Source organism: Vanrija pseudolonga, chromosome 3, assembly GCF_020906515.1.
Source record: "Vanrija pseudolonga chromosome 3, complete sequence".
Taxonomy (NCBI): Eukaryota; Fungi; Basidiomycota; class Tremellomycetes; order Trichosporonales; family Trichosporonaceae; genus Vanrija; species Vanrija pseudolonga.
The window spans coordinates 1,789,417-1,807,660 of NC_085851.1; the positions used below are offsets into that span (position 1 = coordinate 1,789,417).

The 18,244-nt window shown below is 60.7% G+C and overlaps 8 protein-coding genes and 4 non-coding genes across 13 annotated transcripts; 6 read left to right on the forward strand and 6 right to left on the reverse strand.

Moving 5' to 3' along the window:
• Positions 1 to 238: 238 nt before the first annotated feature.
• Positions 239 to 1,915, reverse strand: Leo1 (RNA polymerase-associated protein LEO1). The gene is made up of 2 exons (XM_062770784.1): positions 1,748 to 1,915; positions 239 to 1,693 (listed from the first exon to the last, which is right to left on the reverse strand). Exons 1-2 carry the CDS (start codon positions 1,892 to 1,894, stop codon positions 401 to 403), a joined length of 1,440 nt encoding a protein of 479 aa, XP_062626768.1. The 5' UTR covers positions 1,895 to 1,915; the 3' UTR covers positions 239 to 400.
• A 349-nt stretch (positions 1,916 to 2,264) lies between these two features.
• On the forward strand, positions 2,265 to 4,755 carry atp-3 (ATP synthase subunit 4, mitochondrial). The gene is made up of 4 exons (XM_062770785.1): positions 2,265 to 2,383; positions 2,438 to 2,457; positions 2,595 to 2,722; positions 2,834 to 4,755. Exons 1-4 carry the CDS (start codon positions 2,304 to 2,306, stop codon positions 3,314 to 3,316), a joined length of 711 nt encoding a protein of 236 aa, XP_062626769.1. The 5' UTR covers positions 2,265 to 2,303; the 3' UTR covers positions 3,317 to 4,755.
• Positions 3,615 to 8,790, reverse strand: DPL1 (Sphingosine-1-phosphate lyase; the record flags this gene model as incomplete). The annotated part of the gene is made up of 16 exons (XM_062770786.1): positions 8,531 to 8,790; positions 8,240 to 8,491; positions 7,984 to 8,114; positions 7,896 to 7,924; positions 7,716 to 7,806; positions 7,538 to 7,663; positions 7,430 to 7,487; positions 7,210 to 7,380; positions 7,138 to 7,162; positions 6,927 to 7,089; positions 6,648 to 6,876; positions 6,496 to 6,601; positions 6,368 to 6,440; positions 6,247 to 6,275; positions 5,450 to 5,887; positions 3,615 to 5,410 (listed from the first exon to the last, which is right to left on the reverse strand). The coding sequence occupies exons 1-16, from the start codon at positions 8,720 to 8,722 to the stop codon at positions 3,615 to 3,617; spliced, it is 3,909 nt and encodes a 1,302-aa protein (XP_062626770.1). The 5' UTR covers positions 8,723 to 8,790.
• A 335-nt stretch (positions 8,791 to 9,125) lies between these two features.
• FPG1 (Formamidopyrimidine-DNA glycosylase) lies at positions 9,126 to 10,781 on the forward strand (the record flags this gene model as incomplete). Its single annotated transcript, XM_062770787.1, has 7 exons — positions 9,126 to 9,216; positions 9,268 to 9,383; positions 9,652 to 9,720; positions 9,794 to 10,065; positions 10,106 to 10,370; positions 10,407 to 10,577; positions 10,617 to 10,781. The coding sequence occupies exons 1-7, from the start codon at positions 9,201 to 9,203 to the stop codon at positions 10,779 to 10,781; spliced, it is 1,074 nt and encodes a 357-aa protein (XP_062626771.1). The 5' UTR covers positions 9,126 to 9,200.
• A 294-nt stretch (positions 10,782 to 11,075) lies between these two features.
• On the forward strand, positions 11,076 to 12,217 carry pmp20 (Peroxisomal membrane associated protein 20). Its single transcript, XM_062770788.1, has 6 exons — positions 11,076 to 11,175; positions 11,354 to 11,439; positions 11,491 to 11,644; positions 11,683 to 11,861; positions 11,899 to 12,048; positions 12,099 to 12,217. The coding sequence occupies exons 1-6, from the start codon at positions 11,108 to 11,110 to the stop codon at positions 12,137 to 12,139; spliced, it is 678 nt and encodes a 225-aa protein (XP_062626772.1). The 5' UTR covers positions 11,076 to 11,107; the 3' UTR covers positions 12,140 to 12,217.
• Positions 12,218 to 12,667: 450 nt separating this feature from the next.
• Positions 12,668 to 12,754, reverse strand: LOC62_03G004262. Its single transcript is given in 2 exon segments — positions 12,668 to 12,703; positions 12,718 to 12,754. It is a non-coding gene; the product is annotated as a tRNA-Tyr (tRNA).
• A 477-nt stretch (positions 12,755 to 13,231) lies between these two features.
• On the forward strand, positions 13,232 to 13,323 carry LOC62_03G004263. Its single transcript is given in 2 exon segments — positions 13,232 to 13,269; positions 13,288 to 13,323. It is a non-coding gene; the product is annotated as a tRNA-Ile (tRNA).
• A 213-nt stretch (positions 13,324 to 13,536) lies between these two features.
• Positions 13,537 to 15,609, reverse strand: LOC62_03G004264 (uncharacterized protein). 2 transcript variants are annotated; one of them, XM_062770789.1, is made up of 9 exons: positions 15,374 to 15,609; positions 15,189 to 15,320; positions 15,069 to 15,139; positions 14,971 to 14,993; positions 14,792 to 14,902; positions 14,722 to 14,751; positions 14,192 to 14,666; positions 13,657 to 14,152; positions 13,537 to 13,564 (listed from the first exon to the last, which is right to left on the reverse strand). In XM_062770789.1, the coding sequence occupies exons 1-7, from the start codon at positions 15,569 to 15,571 to the stop codon at positions 14,269 to 14,271; spliced, it is 963 nt and encodes a 320-aa protein (XP_062626773.1). In that variant the 5' UTR covers positions 15,572 to 15,609; the 3' UTR covers positions 13,537 to 13,564; positions 13,657 to 14,152; positions 14,192 to 14,268. The 2 variants fall into 2 exon arrangements, with proteins under 2 accessions (XP_062626773.1, XP_062626774.1); XM_062770790.1 differs by having other exon boundaries at positions 13,657 to 14,666.
• A 661-nt stretch (positions 15,610 to 16,270) lies between these two features.
• On the forward strand, positions 16,271 to 16,361 carry LOC62_03G004265. The gene is given in 2 exon segments: positions 16,271 to 16,308; positions 16,326 to 16,361. It is a non-coding gene; the product is annotated as a tRNA-Ile (tRNA).
• A 9-nt stretch (positions 16,362 to 16,370) lies between these two features.
• On the forward strand, positions 16,371 to 16,484 carry LOC62_03G004266. Its single transcript has 2 exons — positions 16,371 to 16,407; positions 16,441 to 16,484. It is a non-coding gene; the product is annotated as a tRNA-Ser (tRNA).
• Positions 16,485 to 16,809: 325 nt separating this feature from the next.
• LOC62_03G004267 (uncharacterized protein) lies at positions 16,810 to 17,443 on the reverse strand (the record flags this gene model as incomplete). Its single annotated transcript, XM_062770791.1, has 5 exons — positions 16,810 to 16,939; positions 16,987 to 17,110; positions 17,148 to 17,191; positions 17,237 to 17,378; positions 17,428 to 17,443. 5 exons carry the CDS (start codon positions 17,441 to 17,443, stop codon positions 16,810 to 16,812), a joined length of 456 nt encoding a protein of 151 aa, XP_062626775.1.
• Positions 17,444 to 17,734: 291 nt separating this feature from the next.
• LOC62_03G004268 (uncharacterized protein) lies at positions 17,735 to 18,123 on the reverse strand (the record flags this gene model as incomplete). The annotated part of the gene is made up of 2 exons (XM_062770792.1): positions 17,735 to 17,951; positions 18,065 to 18,123. 2 exons carry the CDS (start codon positions 18,121 to 18,123, stop codon positions 17,735 to 17,737), a joined length of 276 nt encoding a protein of 91 aa, XP_062626776.1.
• Positions 18,124 to 18,244: the final 121 nt, after the last annotated feature.

An 18,244-nucleotide genomic window follows, 5' to 3' on the forward strand; every position in this document is an offset into this window, starting at 1 on the left:
AGTAGTAAGTGGAGCTGGGTTGTGGAGCGCTCACTGCGGGCCCCACACACACGCGCTTGTCGATAAGGCTCTGGACGTGATGTTGGAAATGCTCCTTTATCGTCGATCTGCCCGCCTCGCTTGGGCTTTGGTTGCCGACCGACCCCGGACACATGGGCCCATGTGTGCTGAGGCGCGCGTAGCAGGACAGATCCGAGATCTCGTGACAGCGACCACACCTCAACACCTCGCCCTGCAGCACGCCCTATGCAGTACATTTGCTCTTCGCCACCTACACTTTAGATATCTATGGAAATAATGCTGCCATGCTGGTCGTTCTCGGACACATCTCGTCGTCTCGCCTTAGCTACCCCGCTCGCTCCGGCGCCTGATGGCGACGCCGGCGCCGCGCCGCGCCCGCCTAGTCCTCCTCCTCGCTCTCCACGTCCAGGTCCATGTCACCGTCACCATCCGCGTCCTCGTCCTCCGGCTCGCCCTCGGCATCCTCCTCCTCCTCCTCATCCGACGTAACGTACTCCTTGCTCTTGCTCTTCTTCTTGCTGCTGCCCGCGTCGCCAGTCTTGGGGCGCTTCTTCTCGCGCTCGGCCCGCTCAGCCGCCTCGATACGTCTGTCGGCGAGCTCGGTCTCGTCGAGGTCGTCGTCAGAGTATCCGCGCTTCTTGCTGCCCTTCTTTTTCTTCTTCTTCTTGCTCGAGCCGTACGCGTCGCTGTCTTCGTCCGAGTCGGCGACGACAAACCCGTCGTCCTCGTCGTAGTCCTGCATCTCGCGGTCCCGCGCCGCCTCGCGCCGCCGCGCGCGCCGGTCGTCGCTGTCGTACCCGTAGTCGTCCTCATCCTCGCTCCCGCGCTTGACAGGCCGGCGGTTGCGTCCACCGGGGCCGCCCTGCGAGTTGCGTGGTCGCGACGGGCGCTTCGTCACCACCTGCTTCTGCGGTCCCGCACGAAGCAGCAGCTCGTTGACCTTGTCCTGGTCCTTCAAGTCGTTGAGGATCTTGACGCGCGAGTGCTTGGTGTGCTGCGCACCGACGTGTCTCACGAGCTCGCGGTGCGTCTTTGAGTCCATCGACGTGGGGACAAGGCTGAGCTGGCCGGCAATCGCACGCTCCGTCACCAGCACTCTCTCCTCGGACGCTTCGACGCAGAGGAACGTCGTCTCTGTCGAGCCCGAAGTTTGCTCGGCTTTAGAGCTCGACGGGTCCTGCGGCCGGGCCAGTGTCGTGCCGTAGCTGGTTGCCAGGTCGAACAAGTCGTTGCCGAGCTGCAGCGACACGCTTCCGTCGCTCCAACGCAGCATGCGCGCGTTGCTCTCGCGCACCCGCTTGCCGTCCCCGCCCGTCACCCAGCGCCAGCGGATCGTGTTGCGCACGCCAATCATCTTGCCCTTGGCCGCAATGTTGTCCTGCGGGTCGTCGTCGTGGTCGATCGTCTCGCGGTAGAACTCTGGCTCATATGGCCGCGACTCGATGTTGACATACGCCGGGAGCTTGAGGTGCCACGCCTTGCCATCGCTCGGCTGCAGCCTAGGCCAGGTCGGCACCGCGACGGTTCCCCACGTCTCCTCGACATCCTCGACGTCGGCATCCTCCTCGGCATACTCGAGCGGGTTGCGCGATCCCGAGCGGTCGGAGCGTGCGGGCGTTGTCGAGCGGGACCGTGGTGGCCGGCGCTCGTCGTCGTCATCGTCATCTCCAAACTGCGCAAGTCGTTAGTGGCTGCTCCTGTCCAGCGCAGCGGTCGCCGCCCTCACCAGGTCGTTGGCCTGATCCTGGTCCTGGTCCTCGTCGTCGACATCCTCCTTCTGGACACTTTTTGAGCTCTCGGCGCCGGGCGAAGGGGCGACAACTGGCGCCTGGGCGTCGTCTCCTCCGAACAGGTCGTTCTCGTCGTCAGACATGATGGATTGGGTGATGATGAAGTGACAGATGCAGTTCGAGCTTCCCAAAACAATGGATTTCTGCCATGCCAGCTGCTGGTGGTGACGCCGGATGCGGAGACAGCCACCCGCGGCGATTTTCGGTATTAGAGCGACGGAAGCATTTTCACCCCCTACGGGTAGACTCGCAGAGCGTCCTGGGCGGAAGGGAGTCTGGCTGGGCAGTCGTAACCAGCCAGCCAGCCAGGCGTCGCCCCGCCAACCAGCCAGCCAGCCAGCCAGCTGCTCCGTCCGCGCCGACCCCAGCGCAGGTGCACTCGCTGCTCGTCGGCCGTTGGCTGCTCGACGCTGTTGCAACACACTTCCATCTCATCCTACTCCCAACCCACCACTCTCTCCCCCCCACCCCCTCCCCTTCTCCCCCGTCAAAATGGCCTCTCGTCTCGCCCTCCGCAACCTCCGGAGCGCCGCCCGCCCGGCCTTCGTCGCCCCCCGCGCCATTGCCTCGCAGTGCGTCGTTTGATTTTCACCGACGACGAATCAGTCCAGCTAACCATGCCGCAGGGTCCGCTTCGCGTCGAACCGTTAGTATCGATCTGTGCTGGGAGATGCTGGAGAAGGGAGGGGGAGGGTGTTGGCGTTTGAGGGGGGCTGGAGAAGCAGGAGCCGGGATCGCACAACGCAGGCCCGACACGACGAATCACTAACCACCCAACCACAGAGCCTACTCCTGACGAGAAGGCCGCCGAGATCATCAACGCCGTCCCCTCGACCTCGCTCTTCACCAAGACCGGCGGTATCATCCTCGGTGTCGGTGTCACCGCTGCCGCCATCTCGACTGAGGTCTACGTGGGTATCTTGAGTGAACCGGGTGTGATGTCGCAATTCGACACACACAGGGACTTGCGTGCACTCGGAACAACCGGAACACAACGAACGCATCACTGACCATTGCCGCAGGTCGCCAACGAGGAGACTGTCCTCGCCGCCGCCTTCCTCATCATCCTCACGGCCATTGCCAAGAACATTGGCGCCCCCTACACGTCGTGGGCCAACGCTCACATTGAGAAGATCAAGTCGGTCCTCAACGGTGCCCGCTCAGAGCACACCCAGGCCGTGACCCAGCGCATCGACGCCGTCAACCAGCTCAAGGACGTTGTCCCCCTCACCCAGCAGCTCTACAAGGTCGCCAAGGAGACCAACGAGCTCGAGCACTCCAACTTCCTCCTCGCCCAGGAGGCCGCCGTCAAGAACGAGCTCAAGGCCGTCCTTGACTCGTGGGTCCGCTACGAGCAGCAGCAGCGCGAGGCCGAGCAGACCGCCCTCGTCAAGTCGGTCACCGCCAGCATTGCCGCCGAGCTCGAGAAGCCCGCTTTCAAGAAGCAGCTCCTCGAGGAGGCCCTCGCCCAGGTCGAGCAGATCGCCAAGTCCAAGGAGCTCTAAGCGACACACCGAGGCGTCGAGTGGTGCGAGGGGTAAGTCATCTCACCCAGAGGTGACCCTCCTTGCATCAAGATAGAACGGCAGTGTAGGTTGATCTCTGGTTCGTCACCGCGGATTGGGAACAACAGTAGAAGCGGCTGGGATGGCGCCGCAGAATGCAAAAACGCAATAGCTAAACGGGGTGGTTGGGGTCGTGGGGTGTGTTAGTCAAGCCAGTGGTCACTTGCTTCCTACGCATACATGTCGGGGTTTGTACATATGGCTTCAAACAGCACTTCTACGCCACCAGCATCACTCTCTAAAGCGTCTCGAGGAAACTCGCGTCGCCGCTCATATCAACCGTCTCGGACGCGTCAATGTCCCCTTCCCTCCTCCTCTTACGCGGCACTGGCGTAGCAGCTCCGCCCGGCACTTCGCTCATCATGCGCTTCGCCTGCTTGCGTGCACGGACACTGGAGCCGGGACTTGGGCCGTGAACAACAGACGCGCCAGTCACGTCGCCGAGCCCGCTGAGCGCGGCCAGAGGGTTGGCAGCGTGTGCGTGTGCCAGCGTCGCGGCTGCCGATGTGGACGCGTGGGCTGCCGTCGGTGTCACAAAGGGATTGAGCAGCTGCCCACTTGCGAGGGCCACAATCGACTCGAGACCTCTTGCAGACATAAAGTCGGTGGTGAGGTCAAACGACGTGTCCTCGGCGTTGGCCGCCGCCGTGGCCGCCGCAACTGCAGCTCCAGTCTCGTCGAGTAAAGGCGGCTGGTGGTCCGTCTCTGGACGAGAGAGAATGGCCTGCACGTCTTCTGGAGACAGTCTAGCAACCTTGGCCGCATCGGTCATCTGCTTCACCTTTGGCTTGAGGTGGTAGAACGCGTTCGCGCTCATGACGTCGGGGAGGTTGGAGAGCAGGTTGTCCTCCTCTGCCACGGGCGGGTTGTCGTACAGGCCCTGAGACCAGTCTGGGAAGTCCTGCTGCACCTTCTCGTCCACATGGAACTTGAACAGGATGATGCCTCCGACGCCGGCCACGGGTAATCCCTGCGCATCCTTGGGTCGGAGGAGCGGAAGGTTGGTTCTGTCCCACAGCTCGGGGGGCAGGTGGAAGGTCGGCGCGGGCTGCTTGGGGCGACCCTTGCGACGCAACCTCGCCGATTGGTCAGAGGCGTAGACGTCCAAGATGGACAGCAACGACCTGGCGGTGCTAGACAACCAGAACTGATCCACAACCTCGTGTGCTTCGGACGCGCGGGTCCCACACTGTTGCTTGCGGTAGGCGTTCCACTCGTCCTCGGTGTATGTGCGTTTGGGATCGGCACGCTCGTTGGTCATGGCGGCAAAGTCGATGGTGAGGAGTGTACGGTAGAGCGCGCGCAGCCTGCAGAGGTTGAGCGGCGACGAGTCAAACGCGGCCGCACGGCGAGCAACCAGCGACTGCTGTCTGCGGTACTGGTTCTGCTTGCGGCGCGTGAGCTCGTCCTTGTGCACTTCGCCACGCTCGCGGGTGAGCTGCTCGTCAAAGCGCTTGCTCAGGCGAGTCCAGTAGGTCTGAACCGCCTTGACAATCTGCTCGCCATCGACCTCGGGCTCCTCGACAGAGTACGACTCGGACCACGACGCCTTGACGTCCTGGATAACCGCGTCGACAAAGGGACGAACCGACGCAGATCCCACATCCGCGCGGAAGTCGGGGCGGAACTCGTCGACACCGTTGACACTCGTCTCGGCCGTGGGCGGGATGTTTGTCGGATCAGGAAGATCACGCGAACCCTTGACCTCGAATGATGAGACAGGGTACTCGACACCCAAGCGCCGGTTGGCCATCTTGTGGACGAGGTGCTCCAGCTTCATACTGCGTCGCTTGCGGCCGAGGCGCTTGTCCTCCTCGTACACTGGCGTGGTGCTGCCAGCCTCACGAAGCTTGTCCTCCCCATCAGCAAGAGTCGAGTGCTGACGCGCCGTGCGCGCCCGTCTCGACGATCCAGCGCCGTGACCAGAGAGCGGAGCCGATGTGCTGACCAACGCGTCGTACCGAGCCTTGAGCGCGTCGTATTCTGAGCGCGGCACGTATGCGATGCTCAATCCCGGGTCAATGGTGGGCGGTCCTGATGCCCGTCAGCAAAAAACAAAACACAGCCACGCACCTCGCCCCTGGATCGAATCAATCAAGTTCTTCACTAGCTCGGCCTGGCGACGGTTGCTGTCCGCCAAGACCTTGAAGCTGCCCATGAGCCCCTGGAGGATGCTCGGCGCGTTCATGTTGTCGATAATGGCCTGGTTGGCCGAGCTGAGCTGCTGGAGCGCTGCCACTGCCTTGTCGATGCTCTGGACCTGGACCTGGCTGGCGGGGATGAGGGTCGGGTTCGCGAGCTCGGCGGCTGCCTCGGCGGCGACGGGTGCCTGGAGTGTGGGAGCGGCGGGCGCGTCGGCCGCAGCGGCGGCGTGTGCAGAGTGGTCCTCATGGCTGCCGGAGATGGCTGCGCGGAGTGCCTCGAGCGCCGCTTCTTCGTCGTGCTGATCGGCGTGCGAAGCGGGGTCTTCTACGGACGGGTCGTCCAGGACGGGGAAAGTGACGTCGTCGCCTGAGTGGGTGAGTGGGAGGGCGAACGAGTCGAGGGAGGGTTGTGCAGCAGATGCTACTGATGAGGGTGGTCTAGACATGCTCAAAGGATTGCGCTTTGGGTGCGCCGAGATCTGAGCAATGTGGTGTGGCTGGGGGTTATGGTTGTGTTGGGTGGGTAGTGACTGCCTTGGCCGGCCAGGTGGACAACAAAGGTGGAGGATAAGGCGAGCGAGGGGACAGGTGGTTGATGGACAACACGAGAAAGGCGTGCAGAAGTGAAACGTGGGTCGAGTGGCGACAAACAATGCGGGCCTATAATTTAATCCCGCCAGTGTGGCACTTGTGGCACCCAGTCCAACTGGATTCAACCCGTCGAACTACTTGCTGTAATGCATAACGAAGGACTACTGTACGGGAGGATCAGAATGGAGCATGGCTAGCACAACTGTGATGACAACACGGGGCAAGATACTAGAGTGCGCTGCCGCAAAAGCCTTACACATACAGGACGTCGATAAAAGTCTTGGCCACCTCGTCAACAACATATGGTCCAGCAACAGTCTGTCCAGCGCCTGTAACAGATGTTAGCGTAGGGTCCATTGAACCTTGGACTGCAAAGCCACTCACCGTACAACGCAACCATCGTCCCGTCCTTGGTAGGCGACTTCTTCTCAAGCTCAACCACCTCGGCGAGGTCGGAGAGCAGCTTGTCGACGTTCATCCCACTAAGGCGCTGAGATCGTTAGCAACAGCACAGACGACCCGTGTCCAGCACTCACAGTGAAAGCCATGTGCAATGCTGGGGGGTCGGCGAGGCCGTTGAGGTGCCAGCCGCGCTTGCTCATGGCATCACCAATCGAGTAGATGCCGAGCGTCTTAGAGCCAAAGGCAACGACAGAGAGCTGGGGGTTACCCAGAACGTAGAGGTCACCGACGAAGTTCTGGCGGATCTCGGATGCGAAATGCCTTGCGGCGCCGATTATATCTTGACAAGACTTGGTGTAGCCTCTGCGTCGACGTCAGTGGTGGAGCCCCGCCCACAGGAATACGCCACTCACTCCAAACCGATGTAGTTGACCGTTGCCCATGCACCCGCGATGATGGAACCGGGTCGTGATCCTGCCATGGATGGGCTGGCGTAGACACCACCGGCCCATTCGGGCATTGAGAAGTACTGGAATCGGCGGAGCGCTTCTGAGCGGTACATGATGATGGATGAGCCTGCAAGGTTAGTGTCGGTAATCAGCGACACTTGCCCGATCCACCTACCTTTAGGGCAGAAGCCGTACTTGTGCTGCAGCACGTTAGAACAATGCCAAGATCACACACCAAGCAGCTTACAGTATCACAGCTGATTGCGGAAACACCGGGCACCTGGAAATCAAACTTCGGGATTCCCTGGGCTAGACCAGCGCGCTCCGCAAAGGTGATGATGAAGGACCCGAGACAGCAGTCAACATGGAGACCGATGTTGTACCGCACGGCGAGCCGACCGAGCTCTGGGATGGGATCCTTTGGTGGAAGTTAGTCGGTGCCACAAGGTGCCTTATCGGCAACTTACAACCATGCCATCTGGGAAGTTGGGTGCCGAACCGACGATCATGATGGTGTTGGCGTTGCTGGGTGACGTCAGTGATCACCGAACTGTCCAAGCCCGGAAGCAACCCACATGAACCGCTTGACATGCTTGGGCTCAACCTGGCGGGTCTCGGGGTTGACCGGAACGGTGTGGATCTTGATGCAGAAGTACTGGGCAGCTTTGAAGAAGGCGGCGTGCGCGGATGCAGGCACGACCCTTCGCCGAAAGTTAGTCGGGCTTTTGGTTGTCAACAGAATTAAGAGCTCACATTTCGGGCTCGGTGATGCCCTTGGTCGCACGTGCCCAGTCACGGTGCGTCTTGACAGACATGAGGATGGACTCGGTACCACCAGAGGTAGCTGTGGCGCCGTCAGTTCTAGGCCGGACGGGCTCTTGGATGGATGACGTTGCCCGCAGGTCAGGTCGGGCAATCATCCAGACCACGTACTGGTGCCTGCTCCTCCTTCTCCGTGGAAACTGGGGGCCATGTCAGCGGCACACTCTCATAGGGCATTGGGGGACGTGTGTAGGCTCACAGCTTGAGAACCATCGAGACGAGCTCGGCCTCCATCTTGCGGACGCCGGGGAAGACATCGGGATGCAGTGGGTTGGTGAGGAGGAACTCGGATGACGCTTCCGCAATGACTTTGCTGAGATCGTTTCCGCCCTGAGAGTGTGAAGTGTGTTCAGCTGAGACCGATCGGGACGAGACAATGCGGAGGATGGGGGAGCCGAACAACGGCCCGAGCCCCATTCAGCCAAGCCGAATACGCTTCCGCTCAATGCACTCACATGGTACACGGCACCGCTCACCCGTCCTTCGTCGACGTCCGAGTGCTCCAGCTTGTGCAAGTTGGCCCATTCTGAACGGAGCCACTCGAGGTCCCGTCCCGTGGCGGGGATTTCGCGGACGTTGGTGAGGTTGATGCCTTCCGGGTAGGTCGTTGGCGCCAACTTTGCGACCAAATCGGAGCGGACTTTGGCTAGCTCCGTCGTCACCTCTCGGCGGGCGCTTGGCAGGCGAAGCAGGAGGCCGATAAAGAACTGAGAGGTGTGAGCACTTTGACAAGTAGAGACACGTACACTCTTAATGGCCGAGTATGCCTGGACGCTGGTGCCGACGATACCATACGCGTAGAGGTGGCGGTATGCCCTCAGGCTAATCTTGAGGAGCAGATAGATACGAACGAGAGTGGAGAGTTGGACGAGCCGCTGTACGAGCACTGCCGTACGTGGGCCAGGTTGTGGGACGGACAAGGATGACCAGGCAGCCATCGTTGGGTGTGGGAGGTGGGATGTGGGTGAAGGATGGATAAGAGTGAAGGAACAATGGAGAGAGAGATACGTTTGGGAGGTGCGCTTGCGTCGGTCAGAAATATAAAGGACGTATGCTTTGGGTGGCCAACCTTAGTGATGGCCGTGATGGATTGTTAATGGCGCTTAATGCCGCCCTTAGTGACAACAAGCAAATCCTAATCGAGGGCCAGAAATTCATTTAGTCAATTGTCAGGTGGAGGGTGCGGCGACTCATGACCGTGCTGGCGTCGGTTGGTCCGTGCGTCCGGGGACCCCACCTGCTGGTTCCTGACGTCACAATGGCTGCACCCATGTGCACACTCGATACGAAACGCCGGGCGACATTGAAAGCCATGGTTGACTCACCCACCGTCACTTTTATAATCACCTCGCATCGCGACCATTTTGGGTTTGCCTTCCCTCCTTTGTTATCCCCATCCCACAGGACTTCAACGACATGCCCGAGCTTCCAGGTATGTATGGAAGGATCGCACCCGCAACGCGTTATCTAACTCTCGACCCAGAGGTCGAACGTGCCCGTCGGCTCATTGCCGAGACCTGCATGGGCTACACGATTAGCGAGATTGACGCAGTGGACGACAAGATTGTCTATTGCGGAGAAGGGGAACATGTGGCGTTTGTGAGTGGCCGTGTCGTGTGCATGGGGCAGGGCAGGTGCGCGTGGGGCAACGGGGGCTGACGGGTAAATAGAACAAGGAGCTCGTGGGTCGGACTATAACCGGATGCGAGCGCCGAGGGAAGCAGTACGTCGGGGAGAGCGAGGCCTATGTTGACCGCGCCAGGTTCTGGATGACACTGTCTGGAGACGGAAGGCTGCCAGTGATGCACTTTGGGATGACGGGCATGATCCAGGCAGGTGTCCCATTGTTTCTCACCTGACCCCTCAGCTCAAAGGCCAAGAGCCAACGTGGTACCGCAAGAAGGACTATGAGACGTCTGATGTGTGGCCTCCCAAGGTGAGGAGAGATGCAGAGTTACCGCTGACAGTGCGCAGTTTTACAAGTTGTATGTATCTTGCTGCTTGACGAGTCTCACGCTAGTGTCATGAAGCTGTCGCCCCCGGCAGGCTCGGAGCCCCAAGAGCTCGCATTCATCGACGTTCGGCGCCTTGGTCGATTGCGCCTCGTCCCTGACCCCGTTCTCTCACATCCACCTCTTTCAGAGCTGGGCTTTGACCCAGTCCTCGACCACCCGCCGTTGGACGAGTTCAGGGAGCTCATCAGCAAGAAGAAGGGCACGATCAAAGGTCTGATTATGGACCAGGCGTTCAGTGCGGGCGTGGGCAACTGGGTCGCAGATGAGTGAGCTACCGCACTCCGACAGCCTTAGCTAACTCCGCAGGGTGCTGTACCAGGCTAGGATACACCCCATGTGCCCGGTCAACCTGCTCACCGACCACGACGTGTCCGAGCTGCATCGCCTGCTTCGCGAGATCCCTGTCAAGGCCATCGAGGTCAATGCGGACTCGGAACAGTTCCCTGAGGACTGGCTCTTCCGGTGGCGCTGGGACAAGGGCAAGAAGCCGAAGGCGAAGAAGGCCAAGGGGGAGAGTCAAGATGCCGAGGAGGAGGATGTCAAGCCGAAGGGCATAGAATTCCTGGCTCTGGTGGGTGTGTTGTTCGTTGCTAGGCTAACCCGCCAGCCTGATGGCAGCAAGGCGACCATCTCGTTCGTCACGGTCGGTGGCAGGACCAGCGCTGTGGTGAACGAACTTCAAAAGCTGCCGTCTAGCGGCGGGAGCGCCAAGGCAAACGGCAGTAACGCGACGCCGAAGAAGCCGAAGGCTGCTGCGAAGAAGCGGCCGGTCGACTCGGTGAGTGCTCAAGCCGTCGCTCAGCTAACTCGCGCGCAGGATCTCAGTGATTTGAGCGACACCGAGGTCGACGAGCCGGCCAAACCGGCACCGAGGGCATCCCGAGGAGAGCGCGCCGCCCGCCGCGGTGCCCCCGAGGCCAAGGATGTCAAGGTCAAGGTGGAGACGCCGGCGAAACCAACGTCAAAGCGTTCGAGGCGATAGACCCGAAATGTATCTCTATGTATCTGATATCTGTCGTCGCGTTGACGACGTGCTTATGCATGTATTTTGGACTACTTGTAATCAAGACAAGGTTCGGAGGACAATTCCGAGTCGTGTCATTACGAAAGCCGACTGCCGCCCGCCCGTCCTCCACCCAGCCGACTGCCCCCAACGAGCTCTTTCGTCATTCGCCCCTGCTCAGTGTGTCTGCCCCGCGGCGGGTGACCCCTCCCCTTCCCTTGGGGGCACAACCTTCAGCCGCTCACCCAGACGGATCTGTACCACACACGACGCCCACCCATCACCCCGTCTCTCACTTTTATATCATGTCTCTTGCTACGACCACCACCCGTCGCCTCGCACTCACCGGCACCCGCTCGCTCCGCACCGCGCTGTAAGTGACGACACGACGAGTGGACGGCGGTGGTCAGTACCCGTGACTAACCCTAACGCCTTGCCTTGCCCCACGACGGCCGCCCCCGCACTCGTTCCACCGTCTGGTCTGTCTTGCTCATCATCCTCTCGGGTCCTCTCCGTCCACCGGCTCCCGGTGTCCTAATCGCCCATAAAAGCTCGCTCCGCTCAGCCCACACCCTCGTCAACACCGCACCCCGCTTCATCGCTCCCCGCCGCGCCCACATCCACTTCCCCAAGATGGGTGAGTTGCCAGCAGCCGGAGCTTCCGAGGGCACAACTCACACGCCCCCAGCTGCCCCCTCTGCTTCCCTCTCGACCGCTGCCAAGCCTGAGATCAAGGCCGGCGACAAGTTCCCCTCGGTCGCTGTCCGTACCAAGGACTTCAACACCACCGTCGACTTCAGCACCCTCCCCGGCAAGAACATCATCGTCACTGTTCCCGGCGCGTGAGTGGACGCCATTGTGAACTTACACTCACGCCTAGCTTCACGGCCACCTGCCACTCGCAGGTCCCCGGCTACTTTGAGCTCTACCAGGAGTTCAAGGGCAAGGGCGTGAACGAGATCTACGTCGTGTCGGTCAACGACCTCTTCGTTGTCAACGCCTGGAAGGACAACCACCTCGAGCAGTCTGGCCTCAAGGAGGACGAGGCGCCCAAGTTTGGTAGGTGTAGGAGCCCGGCGCACACCTGACCCCGCAGCCGCCGACGACAAGGCCGAGCTCGCCAACGCCCTCGGCCTCGAGCTTGACGCCCGCGGCGGCCTCGGCTCGATCCGTCTCAAGCGCACCGTCATTGTCGTCCAGGACGGCAAGGTCGTCAGCGCCACCGTCGAGCCCGACTCGGGCAAGTGTGAGTGTTGGCAGCTGCGAGTTGTGGGACATGGCTGACAGACTCCCCAGCGACCGTCACCCAGGCCGACAACCTCATCAAGACCCTCTAAGGTCGCGATGTGCTGACTGATATTGCAAAAGGAGCCTCGTAGCCTCCTAGGAGGAAGCGATGAATGAAGTGAAGCCTACGTGCGGCGTCGAGCACAGCGTTCTAACCCCAGCTGACAATGGCGCTGACCGCTCGGACTCGGCTGGTGTTGAGCACCACGCTCCATTCATCATAGCTGACCGCCATGTTAACATTCCATGACCTTGGACCTACGTGTCCTGGGTTGTCGAGCTAAGACGCCATCGCCACAGCGTCGGAAACACGCTAGTCGCGTACGCCGGCATGCTGGTATGGGGGATATCTATGGGGCTCTACGTGCATTACTGCTGCGAACGCTCCCATCTCATCACCAACACGACGAAGTAACAACCATGACGCCCCGCAAAGAGCACAACAACGCCCCGCACTGTCAACGCCCGACGCCCCAACGCCCCAACGCCCCGTACACGACGAGATGCGCCCCATACGCGCCGATCAGATCAACAAGCATACAAAAACGAACACAAAAGATAATGATGATATTCCTTGATCTCCCGACTGTGATTCGAACACAGGACCTGCGGATGTGAAAGTAACCAATTACAGTCCGACGCTCTACCAACTGAGCTATCGAGAGGGCGCTGAATTCGGAAAATTGCCCTGGTCTGTGGGGCGCACCACTGGTCCGCAAATTGCTTCCGGATCTGCCTCTTGTTGGTCCGCTATGCTCGTCTCTTCTCTTCTTGACAGAGACGATGTGAACGGCATGGGGGGCAGGAGGGCCGCGTGCAGGTCGAAGCGCCCCTCGTATGCTTGCGGAATAAGCATGTGCAAGCATATGGGTGTCTCGGAGGCAATGGACCCTGCAATGTCTCACCCTGCTGGGTGGGGGTTCGGGGCGGTCTATGGGGGAATGTGCGTGCACAGCGTCATCTGTGCATGGCCAGGGGTGGCGAGGACTCTTAACAAAGGCGCTAGTGCACTCACTCGCTGGTCGTGAGAGAAGAGGGCGAGAAGTGCCGGTGTACACACCCCGCCGATCATGTCTGTGCACCCACCGCCACATGCCGCCACGCCGACTCAGGAACGACCCGGGAATTCCCGAAACATCGACGGCCGCTTAGCTCAGCTGGTTAGAGCATTGTACTAATAACTCGATGGTTATCAGTAATGCAAAGGTCGGCAGTTCGATCCTGTCAGTGGTCAAAATTACCTTTTGCTTGTGGGGTGTTCTTTTGCTACGGGAGTTGCGGTGCGTATGGGGATGTACGTGATGCTTGCTTGCTCATGGGGAGTGGGACTGATCGTCGGTGTGTGCATAGTGTTGGATTCTAGCCTTACGTAACATTGATTCTGGCCACAGGCCGACGCCGCTCTACATGTGCGTGCGTGCAACTATCTTTCTATGCAACCATCCTCCTCTCTACTAGCGTGTAAAACCCAACACATAGTGAGTGCTGGTGTCTGTGATCGGCACCGTGGCGGTCCCAGGATCGTCGCGCTGTGGATGCGCTTGGTGAAGGGAATGTGGCTGATAACGTGGGCTCATGGTCACTCCTCGCTGTTCGTGAGCGTCGACGAGTGAGCATGCATCCAAGGTTAGGGTCTGAGGATGTCCAAACACTGGTATTGCAGCAGTCTGCGGCAACGAACAGCGATAGCCCAGCGGTCGTCGACTCATCGACGTCCTCGCCAACCCACATCTCGTGGCACTTCGCCTCTCATGTGCCTTCCGCGCTCCTCTTTTTCTCCTCGTGACCTCCTCGCACGCGGTTCGGATCGGAGCCTAACGGTCCTCGCCACGCAGCCCTGGTTGCCCTCTCGCATATGACCACTCGGGCCCGGTGACACTTTGCTCGTTTGTCAGTCAGTCAGTCAGTCCATTTGTCCGTCCCCTCTCCGATCACAGTTCCTCCGAGTTGCGTGTTTATGTCCACTGACGTCGCCCCGCTGCTACTCCAAACGCGGCGGTCACCGTGGAATGCAACCCCGTAATGCCCAAGGCACACCCTTGGCATTCCCACATCTCGCTTCCATAAATGCACGCCGTTCCCAGCCGCGAGGCACATCTGACGTCTAGGCTGCTCGGGACGTTCCTCCCTCGCGTGTCGTCCAAGAATGCAATACAGTCTACAAGTAAAACAGCGTCGTCTACAGCCTCGCGCGGAGGTCGGTCTCGGCACACGCGCCGTGCTGGTAGAACCAGTAGGATGCGCGCCGCACCATGTCGGGGGTACAGATGTGCCCGACCCCGGGCTGGATGTACTGCTCTGTGCTGTCGCTCCCTGCCTCGGCGACGGCCTTGGGCCAGCTGTCCTTTGAGAAGACGGGCGGAACCACCTGGTCGAGCTCGCCGTGCAGCGCGAGGATCTTGCGCCCGACCCACGTGCCGGGCGGCGTTGGCTCCTCGTAGAACTGCTTGACGTGCTTGGGGTAGTACTGCGCCGTCGTGCCCAGCGTGCCGTTCGCGCGCCAGTGCGCAGTGTGCACGAGCACGAGCGAGTCGGGCGGGCACGAGATGATGGGCACCGCGACGCGCACACGCGGGTCTGCACGTGTCAGCGGGGCCGGCGCCATGGAGTATGAGTATGCGGGACGACTCACCCTCCTTGAGGAGACGCCAGAGGAGGTGCCCTGAAATAGGTCAGACATGCACGCCACGTAGGTCACTCACCGCCAAGAGACACCCCCGTCGCCATGTACTCTGCGACGCGGCGCTCGCCGAACGGGAACAGGTAGTCCTCGAGGTAGGCCATGATGAGCTGGTGGTCCTGGGCGCCGCCCTCTGCGGATGTGTCAGTGCGCGGGCGCGGGTGCGCGGGCGCCGGTGGCTGGCGCGTATGCATAGCGTACTCAGTGTGGTCGCCATGGCCGTTCTGCAGAGTCAGCGGGTGCGGCACATGAAACGGCGGCGGCAGCGGCGATCGCCGCGCGCCACCACAGCAACTCACAGCCGCAAGGGGTTGTTCTTGTACGACAGCTGGTCCTTCTTCAACCTCCGCTTCCCGTGGTTTCGCTGGTCCTGCGCTGGCGTCAGCATCTTCTAGCATGCCCCGTCACGGCACACGCACAAGGGTCACGATGATCACGTCGCGCGTAACCTTTGTCTTGCCCTCTGCGCCGAGCCTGCGGATCTCCTGGAACATGCCCGTAGCAAAGTTCTCCATCTGCGCGGCCTTGTTTGCCCAGCCATGGGACACGATCTGGCGCGGGCGTTAGCGGGGTGTCACCCAGCTTCCAGAGGCAGCATACTCACAACCACGCTGATCGGCTTGGTGGACCCCGCAATCTCCTCGAGACCAAACACCGTCAGGTCGAGGTCGACCATGGTCACCTCCTTCATGGAGCACGGCGCGAACCCGAGGTTGAGCGTCGGGAAGTCCATGACGTGCGCCGGGTCCTGCGACTTGTTGCTCGGGATGGCAGGGAGGATGGGCTTTGCGTCTGCTGCCATTGTGAGACTGTTTGTGTGTGTGTGTGCGGAGTGGAGTGAGAATGTCAGATGTCGAAACGCCAGTTGACGACGACAACTGGCCGAATATACTTGTGGGAGCGGATGCGATGTCCGGTCTGGCTGGATCAATCAGGCCGCCAGGCGCGTGATGTCAGTGACTGAGTGCAGCCAGTTGGAATCTGGGGCGGCGGGCCCCTGGCCGTGGTTCCGCGTTTGACATTCAATGGGACTGCCCGGATCCTGGAGGCGTTACCCGAAATATGTAGATCGACGGTGACTTTCATTACCGAACACCGTAATGAAACCAACTCCGCTGACGTGAGGCGTCTCGCGTGGACGCGACTATCTTATCAGCAGAGCGAGGTGGTGCAGTGCGGCGCTTGAAGCAAGCGCAGCAAGGATGTACGCGAGGGGCATCCGGAGGATAACCGCGCACAGTCGCCGAGCAGCTGAGGAGGGCGCTGCGGTCGCGCGCAGATCCTCGGCGCCACGCCCGCGTCGCGCGTCTGCGCGCCACCTCGCACCCGTCTCGCACTTCGCACCACCTTCGCACCACTTTTCCTACCCACAGCGCCTCCTCGCCCTCGTCCAACACGTACCGGCGTTGCTCAGTCCCCCGGGCAGCAAATCACACGCGGTGCACCCCGCCGCTCGCACCGCCGCGCCGCCAAAGCCCCTCCCCCTGCCCCCTCCCTCATCGGCCGCTTAGCTCAGCTGGTTAGAGCATTGTACTAATACCTTGTCGGTGTCAGTAATGCAAAGGTCGGCAGTTCGATCCTGTCAGTGGTCAGATATCCTTGGTGCGATGCCCGAGTGGTTAAGGGGAATGATTAGAATCGTCGTCTCCGAGGAGGAGAAGTCAGCTAGTTATCATTTGGCGTCAGCCGCCTGGGTTCAAATCCCAGTCGCACCTTTTGCTGCTCGCGCCGAGCGAGTGTGAGGCTGTAGTGGAGGTGAGTGACTGTGCGAGGAGTAAATGGAGGATGGGTGGTGAGCTCGGAGTAAGGTGTTGGAACTTGCGTGTGTGACGCTGTGAACTGGGTGGCTGGCCAAGTGGCACATGAACCATGAACCTTGGGCAGTGTCTTCCCCCAATACCTTCGAACAGAGGACCGACAGGATCTGCTGTGCAGCGGTCCTCCGAGCGCCGGAACGACATTCATCGGCATAGACGTACTACTGAACTGGCTTCATTCTTCCCGCGAGGCTAACCCTCCCCCCTGTGCGCAACCATGCGCTCAAAGCTCAAAGGTGAGCTCGCCGTCGACCACATCCTTGAAGTTGGGGTCGACCTTGTGCTTGGCCACGTTGGCCGGCACGTCCGGCACGACGAACGTGCCGTGGCCCTTGATGCCCTTGAGCTCGTCGCTGTATGTGTGGTCAGCTACCTCTTCATACCGCCGGTAGCTACCCACGTCGAGCTCTCCGGCACGATGGTGAGCTTCGCCGAGACCTTGCCGCCGACGTAGGTGCCGCTCACGTGCGCGGCGAACGAGCCCTTCTTGCCCTGCAGCGTGCCGGTGAAGACCTGCATGCCGTCTGGGCGTCAGCTTACGAAACAGATGTGACAGCTCACAGAAGGACCCGTCCTCCGCGTTCTCAGAGTTCGAGTGCTTGAACCTGTGTGTGTTAGTGTGGGTGGAGCAGTGGCCGCGTTTTACCCACATGGCGTACGCGGCCGTCACCTTGCCCTCCATCTCGCCAGTGTACTCGCGCTCCGAGATGGCAATGTTCGGGTTGAACACGAGGTCGTTCTCCGGCTTGACCTTGTTCTGGTCCCAGCTGGTGACGGTGAACTTGGTTGGGACTGGGGCGTTAGCTACATAGTCCCCCGACTCTCACTAGCTGCCGCTCACTAGTGACGGGAGCCATGTTGCTAGACGTCGAGGGTCGATTTGTTGTGATTTGAGTGGAGAGGAGTGTGTTGTTGCGAGAGAAGGTGGATGGGAGAAAGTGGGGAAGACGCCTGTGCAGCTTTATACCGCATCGCGACTGACTGCGAACCGCTGTCGCGCTGTCACCACCACACCTCTTCCACGTCTTCCTCGACCTCGGCGTCTCCATGTGGCCGAGAGTGACTGGACTGCAAGAGGGCGCACACAACTACGCCCAGACGAGTGCCACGCCGGCGCCTCGGTGCCGAGGTCAGCCAGTCACGTCTGACTAACGGATCTGCACTTGTGGCATGTGCTTTGGGCCGGTGGACCCGGTGGGCAACAGCGAGGAATTCACGGCCTGGCAGCTGACGGCTAGGAACGCGATACGGTACAGCGAGAGACCCGTGATGACTGCGATGAGGCCAGCCCCGCTCATGTCCAAGCTCGCACGCGATGGGTGCGCGTCTGGTCGCTGCCATACCTGGGATCCCTTGAGCTCGCCGCTGTGCAGCGTCACAGGTCGCGCGCGACGTTTCAACGCCGTGGCGAGCGAGGCTGTGCGCCGCCCACGGGTGTTTCACTGCCCTCGGGCACACGCCAAACGACGATGACTCACCTCGGCAGGATGATAGTCGACTTGGATTGGGCGCGGCCCAGCGCCCATGAGTGGCACATGAGGATTATGCGGCCTCGTCCTCCTCCCACAGCCTTTAGCAACGGATGACCGGCAATGCAGCCCACATAGTTCCGAAGCTACATACATTCATCGGCATGCGGTACTATTAAACTCGCCTGG